Genomic DNA, 14259 nt, shown 5'->3' with positions numbered 1-14259 from the left:
ATGAACTACCAAAAAAGGCTGAAAGAACTGCATCTGTATGACCTAGGAAAAAAAAAGGAATACATGATAATCTATGCTTTTCATCAAATTGAAGGTATAAGAGAAAATGTATTAAAGCTGAAAATCTTTCATATGAAAAGATACAGCATTGTTAAGTCTTCTAGAATAATTTGGAACATGCTGAAAATAAGTCAGAGAAAAATATATGACAGCTTAACCAGGAAACTAGAAAGATTATTCACTTTACAGCCAGAAAAGGTAAGAAACATGCATAGAAAAACAACAGAAACATTTAAAAGAAAACAGCATGGTTGAAAGCAGTCCCAGATGAACCAAGGGTCAGTAATTATGTAATGCAATCTATGTGGTGAGTGCTTTGTGCTAACCCCAACCTTGCCATTTTAGCTAAATTTCATTGTAGATAGGTAGGTACTCGCCCTATTTTTTCTCTGTATCAAAACTGTGACTGTTTTTGGGTTGAGCTCATAGTCATTGGATTCTGAGCTGCCAGGAAGTCAGTGATGTCATTTCAGTGGATGTCTCTTAGCAGTTATGGGACTGAAACAATTAAGCTGCCATTGCTATTGTTGAATGGATAGCAAAGGATGGGGTAGGCCACTGTTTCCTCACTGGAAACACTGAGGGCTGGTAGGTCCAACCTTAATTATCTTTCAGAATTGCTCAGACTAATGGGACTGCCTCATAGAGAACATATTTTTCAGTTTTCTAAACCTACATATTTATCATATTTGTATTTTGTAGATCAGTTTTGAATTGCAGTATTCATTACTGAAAAGAAAACAGCTTTAATATCATAGTTAAACACTGTAACCTTATAGATATTTCATTTCAGGTATGCCAGCAACAGTGATGACAGAAATTAGCTCAAAGTTATATTCAGAGTATATTAGCTGTACTTTGGAGATCACGGAGAAGTTAGACTTGAATGTATTCAAACAAGAATCTCTGAAAGTGAGTTGTTTTCATCTATATCCTATGAAAAGAAATGGATTTTCTAATGTTTTCCCCACCCTGTGGCAAATACTCAATTTATTTATTTGAATCAGATGATCACATATTTTAGAATTTAAATTTTCCCTTAGGAGGGCTTAAAATAACTCACATTTTGATGACCCTGAACACATCTTCAAATTTGCATCATAATTTTTCATGTTGGTTGACCACAGTGCTGTTAGAAAGGTCACAGTGCTTGTTATTACATGCATGTGTTTTAGTTTTTATGTCTCGCCCAATTTGGGAGATTTATATTTTTCGTACTTTTCACCATTTTTCATGTTAGTTAGGTAATGTCAGGAACAGATGAAGAAAATGCTTCATTCACTCACGTTCATTCCCTTGTTATCATGTGTAATGCATCAAAACCATAACATCCTGTCCACAAGCAGGCCTTACAGACCTTTCCATAGTTTCCCCCAGCTGTATTGTATGCCCTGATTCAGTCCATTCACAGCATGTCATCCTCCTCTATATCACATTGCTCCAATGCACTCTGTCCCATGCATGCTTTTCTCCCTTCTCCATGTTCATGTCCTGTTCATTCAAAATCTGTAGTCACTCCATCCTACCCTCTCCAGTTTGGCTTCCCTTCTTTATGTCCCCTCCAATTTAGTAACATACGTCCTTTTTGTCAACCTCTCCTCACTCATTCTATCCATATGTCCAAACCACTTCAGGACATCCTCTTCAGCTCTCCCAACCATACTCTTTTTATTATCATCTCTCTGTCTTACCCTTTCATTACATACTTAATGAACCCTCCTCGCACCACATATTGACCTCAAATATTTTATTTCCAATACATCCTTCCTTTACCATACATTTTCATCTATAGCCCATACCTTGTGCCTCTACAATGTCATGGGGACTACTTTACTTTGAAATGTACTAATTTTTGCCCTCTTACCCTGTGACTCATTCCCACTTCAATGTTCCATTCACTGCTATGTCCACTCCCAGGTATCAGAAACACCTCATTTTCTCCAAATTTTCTCCATTCAGACTCACACTTCCAATTAACCTGTCTCTTTGTCCTGCTAAACCTGAATAACCTTCGATAGTCATGTATAGCTCCCCTCTTTTGGCTTTCCTCCGTCATATCTAGTTCCTTCTTTGGCCAGTCTATCTTTGTGGTTGTTGATGGATCCACTTTTGACCACCACTTGTCCCCTACTTTTTTCTCCATTTTTTCAATGGTTTCTTTTCCACAAATAATTCATCACACTCATATGCAGATGACTCAACACTGCATTCATCCACACCCTTCAACTCCACTACCTCTTTTCTCACTCAATTTGCATCTTGTCTTGACACAGCTTCCTCAATAAACTCAGAATTGGACAGAATATCTCAGTGGGTAGACAAAATCTTATTAAGTTTAATGCATCTCTTCTTGACATAGCTTCCTTAATAAACTCACACTTGGACAGGATATCTCAGTGGGTAGACAAAATCTAGTTAAGTTTAATGCCTGTAAGACCCAGCATCTGGTTTTGACAGAGCTTCTGCAATAAACTCAGACTTGAACAGGATATCTCAGTGGGTAGACAAAATCTTGGTAAGTTTAATGCCTTCCAGACCCAATTTCTGCCCATCTCCCCATCGAAAACTCCTCATAACTCTCGTGTTTCCTTTGACAGGTTTGTAATTTCACCTCTTTTTCAATGAACATACTGGGTATTACTGTAACATCCACTCTTTTTTTGGAAGCCCCACATGATAGGAATAGCTAAGTCTGCCTGTAAGAAACTGGTTGTCCTGTTTAGATGTCAAAACTTCTCTTCTGAACAGTTGCTCTGTTTATACAAGGGATTGATTAATCCCAGTATGGAGTACTGCTATCACATGTGGGGTGGTTCTAGCTCTATATGCTTACTTGATAGAGTAGAGTCAAAGTGGGATGACATAAACTGTTCTAGGCTTACTTCCAAACTTGATCTTACCCTATGCCACAATGTTGGTTCACTCTTGTATTGATATTACTTTGGTTGTGCTTCCAAGAGCTGGCTGCTTGTGTGCCCACACCTCTAGCTAGACCATGCGGTACTCAGCAAGCTGCTGCATCACTTGATTATTGTGTGGCCATCAGGAATTCAAGGGTGGGCTGTTTTGATACCTGCTTCTTTCCCTACATGTCGAAGCTTTGGAACTTTCTACCTTCTCATGTTTTTCCCAATAGCTATAACCTGGCACATTTCATTTGACAGGTCTTTCACTACCTCTAAAATTCATAAATACTTTCTCTTGTCTTTTTTTTCCATTTCGTAATTCTCTATATTTCAGTTAAGGCACAGCCTTGATGTGAACTGTAGCCTTTAAAGAGAAAAAAGTTTTAGTTTTTGAATATTTTTTCTTGCAATAAAAGTGCTTAATAACAAATTTCTCAAAATCATATCAGATCATGGGTTTCACTTCTATTCTTCACAATCTTGCTCACCTCTCCATATATACTCCTGTCTTTTGATTCTTGAAAAACTTTGTTGTTCATTGTACCTCTTCCTTTGTAATGTCCTCCTCCTTCATATACCTGTTTTTCTCTTTTTCTGTACTAATAGACATTCCTCATTCATCTTCATCAATCAGTTCTTTGAAATATTCTGTCCATGTCTTAAAATCATCCTTTGTTACTAACATTCTCTCAGACACTTTAGCTCTTACTTACCTTCTTCTAGAATATCTTGTTCTTTCTTTCTTTCTTTCTTTCATACTATTCGCCATTTCCCGCCTCAGCGAGGTAGCGTTAAGAACAGAGGACTGGGCCTCTGAGGGAATATCCTCACCCGGCCCCCTTCTCTGTTCCTTCCTTTGGAAAAAAAAAATATCTTGTTATTCTTATTTAAATCCTGGTTTGTTTTCCTTCCCAGATCCTCATTTTTTTTTATACATTGTTCTATGCCATCTTGTAAATTGCTTTATACATTGTTATATATTCTACACTGTCTTTCATTTTATCATTAATTTCTTGCAGATTTAGCTTTTCATTGCAAAACTGTTTTTTCTTCACAGACTTTCTTAAATCATCATTCTACCATGCTGTACCTTTCTTCCACAGTGTAAATGGATGAACTATATATCCCTACCAGACACTAGTAAAGCAGTCTTGAACTTCCTTCACATCACTTCCACCTTAGTCTTATGTTTCAGATCCTTTCAGCTTTTCACCTTACCTTTTCTAGAATTATGAAATTTGTCTAGGAGTGTTAGGCATAAAGTTATGAGGTGCATAGGCTTTGCATATATTGGAGTGGTACCATTGGTGAGCAGATATTATCTATAAGATTGTATTTTGTATTAAGTTCATAGTAGCCATAGAGGGTTGTTTTTCAAATATGAACAATGATGAAGTTACTGTTATATATGATACAGTGTATATGATGTAGATTCTTGAATCTTTTGAATATTCTTATCCTGCTTTGTGCAATGTCTCTGAAATGCTCTTCAGACTTATAATTCATTTTATGATTAGATTATAGTGGCTGATTCGGGTGAGAAACTGCAGAAGCTGGTGACTGAGTTTGGTAAAGTGTGTGAAAGAAGAAAGCTGAGAGTAAATGTGAAAAAGAGCAAGGTTATTAGGTACAGTAGGGTTGAGGGACAAGTCAATTGGGAGGTAAGTTTAAATAGAGAAAAACTGAAGGAAGTGAAGTGTTTTAGATATCTGGGAGTGGCTTTGGCAGTGGATAGAACCATGGAAGCGGAAGTGAGTCACAGGGTGAGGGAGGGGGCAAAAGTTCTGGGAGCGTTGAAGAATGTGTGGAAGACAAGAACAATATCTATGAAAGGAAAAATGGGTATGTTTGAAGGAATAGTGGTTCCAGCAATGTTATATGGATGCAAGGTGTGGGCTATAGATAGGGTTGTGGGGAGGAGGATGGATGTGTTGGAAATGAGATGTTTGAGGACGATATGTGGTGTGAGGTGGTTTGATCGAGTAAGTAATGAAAGGGTAAGAGAGATGTGTGGTAATAAAAAGAGTGTGGTTGAGAGAGCAGACGAGGGTGTTTTGAAATGGTCTGGTCACATGGAGAGAATGAGTGAGGAAAGATTGACAAAGAGGATATATGTGTCAGAGGTGGAAGGAACAAGGAGAAGTAGGAGACCGAATTGGAGGTGGAAGGATGGAGTGAAAAAGGAGTGAAAAAGATTTTGAGTGATAGGGGCCTGAACATGCAGGAGGGTGAAGGGCATGCAAGGATTAGAGTGAATTGAAACGATGTGGTATACCAGGGTCGATGTGCTGTCATTGGATTGAACCAGGGCGTATGAAGCGTCTGGGGTAAACCATGGAAAGTTCTGTGGGGCCTGGATGTAGAAAGGGAGCTGTAGTTTCAGTGCATTATACATGACAGCTAGAGACTGAGTGTGAACGAAAAGCTAGAGAATGAGTGTGAACGAATGTGGCCTTTGTTGTCTATTCCTAGCACTACCTTGCGTGCGTATGGGGGGAGGGGGGTGTCATTTCATGTGTGGCGGGGTGGCGACGGGAATGAATAAAGGCAGCAAGTATGAATTATTTATGTGTATATATGTATATGTCTGTGTAAGTGTGAATATGTATAAGTTGAAATGTATAGGTATGTATATGTGTGTGTGTGGATGTGTATTTATATACATGTGTATGTGGGAGGATTGGGCCATTCTTTTGTCTGTTTCCTTGCGCTACCCCACTAACGCGGGAGACAGCGAGGATCCTAAGAAGTTATCCCAGGAAGTAAAGGCCTAAATTCTTGCTTGAAAGTAAAAAATGTCTTTACAATTGGGATTAAAAGACATGATGGGCAAAAAACAAGGGCAAAAGCCACCATTCAGACACTTGTTAGGGTTTCATTCTTAAGTCATCCCTTTCTGAAAAGCTGGGTCTGATTGACTTAAGAACAATGAAGTGTTAAAAAACCTATTCCTATGAGATTATCAGTTACCTTACTAATGTATCTAGGTCAACCAGTCCCAGCTTTGTGGGGAGGAATGAAGAATGATGTTAGAAGGAAGCCCAAACAGGGTCTGGATGGTGGACTCATCCCTGGCAGTACATGATATCTCACTTATTGACACAATTTCTTGCTTCCAAACTAGAATGCATGCCTCCTTTTCCTGTTACGACTTCTTAGTACCTATGGTTAGTTGCTGTTAGGGGAAAATTATCATTGAGAAGAAATTGTGAAGATCTCACAAGATACAAGAACAGCAAATAAAAGTTGCATCCCTCTGTTGTTAGTACTGTCAGCTAACAGTGGCAAATCTGTTCTTAGTATTGCCAGATAACTGAGAGACAGATAATTTCATCTGACTTCTAGGACTGTACCATGTTGTTTGACATATGATATCCCACTAGGAGCGAGTAATAGCATTTGTTTTACAAATAAAACCAGATGTATGAAAGCTGTATTTTAAATGACTTGTCTGTTTCTTCAGATGTTGTACATAAGATAAAATGCAAACCCATTCCATTAGAAAGAGCCAGGAATATGAATCTAAAGTGTAAGACAATTGTTTGATTTGCAGGATGCACCTGAAACTACTGAAGGAAGCGTTACTGCCACCTCAGATCCAGTTTCTGGGCTGAAGGCCAAAACTCCAAAAGATTTCCAGGTTTGATGCCTGTAGTGTTAGTTTTAGATCCTCCCATGGCTTTACTGTAGATGAGACAGTGGCTCTAACATTCAGAGATATTTAGGTTTACTGTGATGCATTTGGTATCATTGTAAATAGTTCAAAAACTACAAGAGATTTGGATATCTTGAATGACATTGTTAAAAATGAAGGGAGAGTGCCATCTGTAGGTTTAATTGAGTAATTGATTGTCTAGAGCTTCACATACATTTTGCATGCTACATTATAAGAAAAGGATTTCTAGATTCAGATAGGTCTTCATTATTTTGTCATTGTTATTACAGATATACATGAATGTGGTATCACTGATGGAGGAAGTGCTACCTTTACAGTGTGAGACTCAACTGGAGCCACATGTTTCACGTCTTTGTTGGTTCTTTGTGCGTTGCTCTTCATTTCAACCACTTGTGTCTGCTCACTACAATGCCATTACTTCTATCATCTCATGCATCCAACTTACATCTTACTTCAAAAAGAAAAAGGTGCCACTGATACTGTACATTTTATTGAAAATTAGACTTACAATTTTGTATATCTGCATTGTAAAAGTAGAAAGTTGTGTGAATATTTTTACATTGATATTGTGTTTGTCATTGACATATGCCAGACTTTCCTTAACCCCATACCTACTCTAGACATGCAGATGACCCTCGAATTACGATGGTTCAACTTACAAATCTTGACTTTACGATGGTGCAATAACGATACACATTCAGTAAAAACTGTACTTCAAATTTTGAAATTTAATCTTTTCCCAAGCTAGTGAAGTGCAGTACAACACTCTCTCATGATGCTGCACAGTGGCAGCGAGCCACAGCTTCCAGCCAGCCACAGAGTCACTAGTGTAAACTACCGTTACTCTACAATGTACTGTGTTGCCAGCATTTTTTTGATTTTGTGTTTTTGCATCCCTTCATGTTTACAAAATGCCCACGAGTGTCTCCTGTCCCTGGTGAGAAGAAGTAGAGGAAGGCAATTACTCATGAGATGAAATTAAAGATAATTGCCCAGCATAAAATTATGCTTAAGGCACCAAGAAAGTTCAGAGCAAGGAAACTGGCAGAGGTGTTTGCTGCTGTCAGCAGAGGCATGTGGAAGTTAGAAGAAATAGATGTCAGTTACGAGAGATTCACAAGAATCGACAGGCTATTCTCGAGCCTGATCAGTCCAGGAGGTACTTAGGAAAGCCAAGAAACTAAAAGACAACAGATAATTCATTGGGGGTATTCTTCAGCTGTGATAAAAGGAAGAGATGGAGAGAAGCAGGTAATACAATCAGAAGATGAAAAACTGGAGATGCCAGACGAGGCAAGAGGACTGAAAGTGATGTATTGAAATATTGATGGATTAGTAGTTGATGGTATAGAGCTGGAATTCATGGATCATATTATGGATTGTACATCTGATATTGTTGGTGCTAGGGAATCAAAGATTACTGAAGAGATAAGATCTCACCTGTTTTACCTAGAGTAGTACATGATAGTAAGGAGGGAAGAAGATGAAGGAGGGGCAGAATTAACCTTCTCAATGAAAGATAGCCATAAGTTTCAAAAGATAGTGGAAGATGCCCCGGTCAGACAACATATGATGGGAAGAGTTACCACAGGGAGTAAGTGCACTTTGGTGTTAATGTTATATAATCGTCAGAAATGCAACAATCCAGAGCAAATATACAATGATGACAATAAAGGAACAGTCAGGCTGGTGCATGAAGCTGTGTGTAGTGATCCAAGGTTGTGTTTATGACTTCGCCATTGACTGTATGACAGCCTCACCTGACCTAATAATCCTTGGAAGAATGTGTTTGGTGGCCCATCGTACACATCTGCACCTGCAGTATTGATCCTTACCACCCACATTCGATATTAGCAGTAGCAGATCAAAAGCTGCTACTGTAATTTTAGATGACTTGACCCTTTTCATAAGAAGTGCGGATCTTTTGGACTTAACCTCATCTCCACCAGCATGGAGAAAATCAGAAGCTTGAGACATTCAGCTGTGATGTCTCTGAATCCCTTTGGAAACAGCTAAACCCACAGACCTGACCTCACCGCCTCTTAAATATGCTTTGCCTTGTGGATAATGTACTTGTAGTGATTATGGGCAGCAATAAAAGCTGAATGGAAGTCAGAAGGAGAGTTTTTTCAAGCCCAGTATTCCTGATCCTTTGTCTGAATGGCTTCAGAACAGGAATGGTTGAACCAGGGATTGAAAAAAAAATTTATTTTGGAGGAAGAGGGGATAGATGTTTCCATTCCCACAAGAATAATCCCTGCTATGCATTTGGTGTGATTTGAGTGGAATCTAATTTCCAAGTATATGGCTGGTCAATGCTGCAATGCTGTATCTCAATTGCATTTTCAGCATATTTAATGATATTACTTTTTTCCTTGGAAATCCCTGTATTAACTAAATTTGAGCTGAAATCATTATATTTATTACATTTAAAAAAGTTTACATATAAATTCATTTGCTTATCATAATTCTTTCTTGCTAGCACTTTGACTTATTTCATTAGTGTATTTGGAATTTATTTATTTCTTTTAATGAAACAGGATCCTGAAGTTGAGACAGTAGTTCACCTGATAACTAGTTACATCAGAGAACTGCTGCAACGATGTCGTCAGTATCGTGATGAGCTTCTGGCTTCATGTCTAACTCTTATCCTCAGACTTCCAGTTTGTATTGTTGGAGACATTTTTCCACAACTGATGGCCCCATTGCAGGTTTGTTTATTATCATGTTATGAAATGTGCATAAATCATTACGCATCTGTATGTGAATTATGTTGATTAACTGTATAGGACTTTTAGACATAACACATTATACCATTGTATATGATTTGTCTTAGGAAGTTTTCTAGCTTGAGCTCCATATAAGATATTGTTATACTTTTTATTGTCTTTCCCTCTTCAAATGTCATTTTACATAAAGAAAATTAACTCATGCAAACTTTTTCATGACTTGAATTTAGTTCCAGGAATAGACAAAGAAAGACCACATCCACACACATACATATACAGTCCTGGCAGAAAAATTGGTGTGATAGGGCCCGCACCAATATTTTTCACCTGTAATTATCAAACCCCAAAACATGACTCTGAAATGGCAAAAAATACTAGGGCAGCTCATTAATATTGATGTGGAGGGAGGAACCTTCTGGGCAGCAACAAGGTGGCTGTCAGTTTGTATGGAGCTTTTGTGGTGGGTGAATGTTTATTTCTGTTGTTCCCTGACATTCATTTTTTTTACCTAACCCACATGTGCTTTGTGGTGGTTTGTGCTGCAATGCCTGGCCCTAAGGACTTGTCTAAAGAGGATATTGGTGCTATTGTGGCTTTGTACAAAGCAAAGAAGTGTAATAAAGAGCTGAAACTGTAGCGTTGTCACTACAAAGTGTGCAAAGATGGACAAAGTGCTTCGTTGTCGGTGGTGGCATTGACATTTCCACCCAGAAGAAATGACCTGGATGACCTTGTATCACCTCCCAACACACTCTGAAGACTATTAAACTTCAAATAGACAAGTATCCATGTATTTCAGTATGACACTTAAAGGAAGACAACCTAGGCTACTTGGTCATGTGTCTGTACGTACTATTCATAGCCAGCTTCATGATGACTTGAAATTCAAGAGGTGTATGCCTCATAAGAAACTACTGACAGACCACCTGTGCAAGATTAGATTTGCATTTGTCATGAAATATTTGCAGTGAGATGATGAAAAGTGTAGGAAAGTGTTTGGTCTGGTGAGACTACATTTGATGTTACTGGCAGCTGTGGAGGCGGGGTGTACCAGAGTAAGTAATAATAGGGTAAGAGAGATGTGTGGTAATAAAAAGAGTTTGGTTGAGAGAACAGAAGAGGGTGTTTTGAAATGGTTTGGTCATATGGAGAGAATGAGTGAGGAAAGATTGACCAAGAGGATATATGTGTCAGAGGTGGAGGGAACGAGGAGAAGTGGGAGACCAAATTGGAGGCAGAAAGATGGAGTGAAAAAGATTTTGAGTGATCGGGGCCTGAACATGCAGGAGGGTGAAAGGCGTGCAAGGAATAGAGTGAATTGGATCGATGTGGTATGCCGGGGTCGACGTTCTGTCAGTGGATTGAACCAGGGCATGTGAAGCATCTGGGGTAAACCATGGAAAGTTCTGTGGGGCCTGGATGTGGAAAGGGAGCTGTGATTTCGGTGCATTATTACATGACAGCTAGAGACTGAGTGTGAACGAATGGGGCCTTTGTTGTCTTTTCCTAGTACTATCTCGTACATATGAGGGGGGAGGGGGATTTTTTCCATGTGTGGCGAGGTGGCGATGGGAATAAATAAAGGCAGACAGTATGAATTATGTACATGTATTTGTATGTATATGTCTCTATGTGTATATATATGTGTACATTGAGATGTATAGGTATGTATATTTGCGTGTGTGGACATGTATGTATGTACATGTGTATGTGGGTGGGTTGGGCCATTCTTTCGTCTGTTTCCTTGCGCTACCTCGCTAATGTGGGAGACAGCGACAAAGCAAAAATATAAATCATAAATAAAATATATATATATCCCTGAGGTGGATATAACCAAGATGAGGAGAGAGGAGAGATAGGTAGTATGTTTGAGGAAAGAAATGTGGATGTTCCGGCTCTGGGTAATACAATGCTGAAAGGTAAAGGGGAAGAATGGTTTGGAAATGTCTGAGGAACAAAGTCAGGGGTTGGTGAGAGGACAAGAGCTAAGGAAGGAATAGCAGAACTACTAAAGTTGGAGTTGTGGGAATGTGTGATAGAGTGTAAGGAAGTAAATTCTGGATTAATGTGGGTAAAACTGAAAGTGGATAGTGAGAGATGGGTGATTGTTGGTGCATATGCACCTGGCCATGACAAAAATTCATGAGAGGCAAGTGTTTTGGGAGCAGCTTAGTGATTGTGTCAGCAGTTTTGGTGCACAAGACCAGGTATTAGTGATGGGTGATATAAATGTGAAGGTATTAATATGGCAGTTGAGGGTATAATTGGTTTGCATACGATATTCAGTGTTATGAATAGAAATGGTGAAGAGCTCGTGGAGTTGTGTGCAGAAAGAAGACTGGTGATTTGGAGTACCTGGTTTGATAAGAGATCAGGATGTGTGATGAGTGTAAATGGGCATGTGAAAGAATTTGTGAGATTTTTAATGGAAGAAAGTAATGAGAAAAGATGATTGAATGTAAATATTTTTACACAAGGGTATTGCATGGAGCACATGGGAAGGACATGATGGTCTGTGATGAGGTTATCTAGTGGAGGCCAGTAATAGTATTCTAAGTTGCTCATGTGTGAACCACTCTTATGAATATAGAAAAAAATGCAGAATATGAAGTAAATATTTTTACCTATCATTTATTTCAGGCTTAGGTTGTTCAGTATATCAGGACATTATATACTTTTTATGAATTTTTATGTGTCATTTATTTCAAGCTTTGGTTTCGTTCATTATATCTGGACATTATATATTATTTTGATTTTAACAGATGGCTTTACAAGTTGGTATTAGTTACTTACCATTGGCTAAGGTTTGTGTGTCAGCTCTGCAACTGTGGACTCGAATATTGCCCAGGGATACTCTGCATCAGCACCTGCCATTGGTGCTGCCTCTCCTTCTGCCTTATCTTCATTCCCAAGGTAATTCAGACTAAGTATTTCTTTGTATGTCTGGGAATAAGTTACACAGAATTTTACCTTCATTTCTTGCATGTTGAAGAAGGCACCTAACGTGAGAGAAAATATTATATATTATTTTTTTTATTATACTTTATCGCTGTCTCCCGCAATAGCGAGGCAGTGCAAGGAAACAGACGAAAGAATGGCCCAACCCACCCACATACACATGTATATGCATACACTTCCACACATGCACATATACATACCTATACATTTTAACGTATACATATACATACGTACACAGACATATACATATATACACATGTACATAATTCATACTTGCTGCCCTTATTCATTCCCGTTGCCACCCTGCCACACATGAAATAGCATCCCCCCTCCCCCCGTGAGGCAGTGCCAAGAACAGACATAAAAAAAGGCCACATTCGTTCACACTTACTGAGCATGGATGGAATAGTATAGTTGAAATGAAAGGTTGGAATTGTGAAGTATGCATGGGTATGTGTGTATATGCACCTGTGAATGTGAAGACTGTGCAAGGTATGAATGAAATGAAGCATTTCTGGAGAAATTTGAATGACTTTATAAGTGGTTTCGAGATGAAGAAAAAGGTGTTTGTTATGGGTGATATGAATGCAAAGGTAGGATGTGGTGAAATTGGTGAGATAGTCAGTAAATAGGGAATGTCTGGAATAAATGATAATGGAAGTTATCTTGTGGATGTCTGTGCTGAGAGGGGTTCATTCCTTGCAAACATCTTTTTTTCAGCACAAGATGATCCATGGGTATATATGCATGAGAAGTGATGGAAGAAAAGGACAAAAGGGTTTGATTGACTATGTGACATTGGGTGAAATGTTGAGAAAGGCTGTGGTATATGCTAGTATAGGAGACTCTGACCATTTTGCAGTTCCTTTGAGGGTGGGGATTAGGGAGAAGTGAATGTATGGCATAAGGAAGAATGGAGAGTTGAAAGTGTTGGCAAGGGAGAAGAAGAATCAGAAAGATTGAAAGGAGGGTTATGAAAGGAGGGTGACTGAAAGTTTAGAGAAAGACAGTTAAACATTGTAGAATTAGTAGTTGTATGCAAGATTGTGAGGTATGGGAAAGTAAGGGAAATGCATGGTGGATAGATGAGATTAGAAATGCTGTGGAAGAGAAAAAAAGGGATATGGTAGATTGCTGGAAGAAAACATACCAGTGGAAGTTCAGCAAAGGAAGAGGGAAGAATATAAGAAAAGTATGTGAAACGTTAAGATGCTGATAGAGGAAAGCAAAGAGTAAATGAAGATTTTTTAAGAAAGTTGAGTGAAACGTTTAGAGAAAAATAAGAAACTGTACTGGAAGGAGGGGAAAAAAGGAAAGAGGGTGAGGATGTGGTAAGCTGATTCTCAGTGTATGTATGGATCATGGTGAGGTGCGTGAGGATTGGCAAGGGGGATGGAGGAGAGTGTTCAAGCTACAGAGTGTACCTGGTAAGTTTTATTGGAGAGTATTGATTGAGAGGGTGAAAGCATGCACAGAACATCAGACTGGAGAGTAGCAGTATGGGTTCAGAAGTAGTATGTGAGAAATACTTAGAAAAACAGTTGGGTTTGTATATGGATCTGGAGAGAAAAACAGTTGGTTTTGTATATGGCATTTATGGATCTAGAGAAGGCATATGATAGGGTTGATTTTGATCTTTAGAATATTTGGTGTGGGAGTAAAGTTCTAGAAGCAATGAGAAGTTTTTATCAAGGATGTAAGGCATGTGTACGAGTAGGAAGAGAGGAGAGAATGGTTTAAAGTGAAGGTTGGTCTGTGGCAGGGGTGTGTGATGTTACCAAGATTGTTTGATTTCTTTGTGGATGGGGTGGTGAGGGAGGTGAATACAAGAGTCTTAGAGAGAGGGCAAGTATGATGAGGGGCTGGGAAATGAGTCAGTTGTTGCTTGGTGATGATACAACACTAGTGGCAGATTTGCTTGAAAATTTTC

General features: G+C 38.8%; 1 protein-coding gene across 1 annotated transcript in view; it reads left to right on the top strand.

Annotated features, from left to right (window-relative positions):
• LOC139750406 (DNA-dependent protein kinase catalytic subunit-like) overlaps positions 1-14259 on the top strand; it is a 254167-nt gene that overhangs the window by 30897 nt on the left and 209011 nt on the right. Inside the window, exons 9-13 of the mRNA XM_071665164.1 lie at positions 854-972; positions 6520-6606; positions 6912-7109; positions 9183-9353; positions 12134-12284. Coding sequence (XP_071521265.1) covers positions 854-972; positions 6520-6606; positions 6912-7109; positions 9183-9353; positions 12134-12284 — 726 coding nt within the window. The remainder of the gene's footprint in view (positions 1-853; positions 973-6519; positions 6607-6911; positions 7110-9182; positions 9354-12133; positions 12285-14259) is intronic.

The sequence above is a fragment of the Panulirus ornatus genome, chromosome 9 (assembly GCF_036320965.1).
Source record: "Panulirus ornatus isolate Po-2019 chromosome 9, ASM3632096v1, whole genome shotgun sequence".
Classification (NCBI taxonomy): domain Eukaryota; kingdom Metazoa; phylum Arthropoda; class Malacostraca; order Decapoda; family Palinuridae; genus Panulirus; species Panulirus ornatus.
This window is presented reverse-complemented; position numbering and strand designations above follow the sequence as displayed.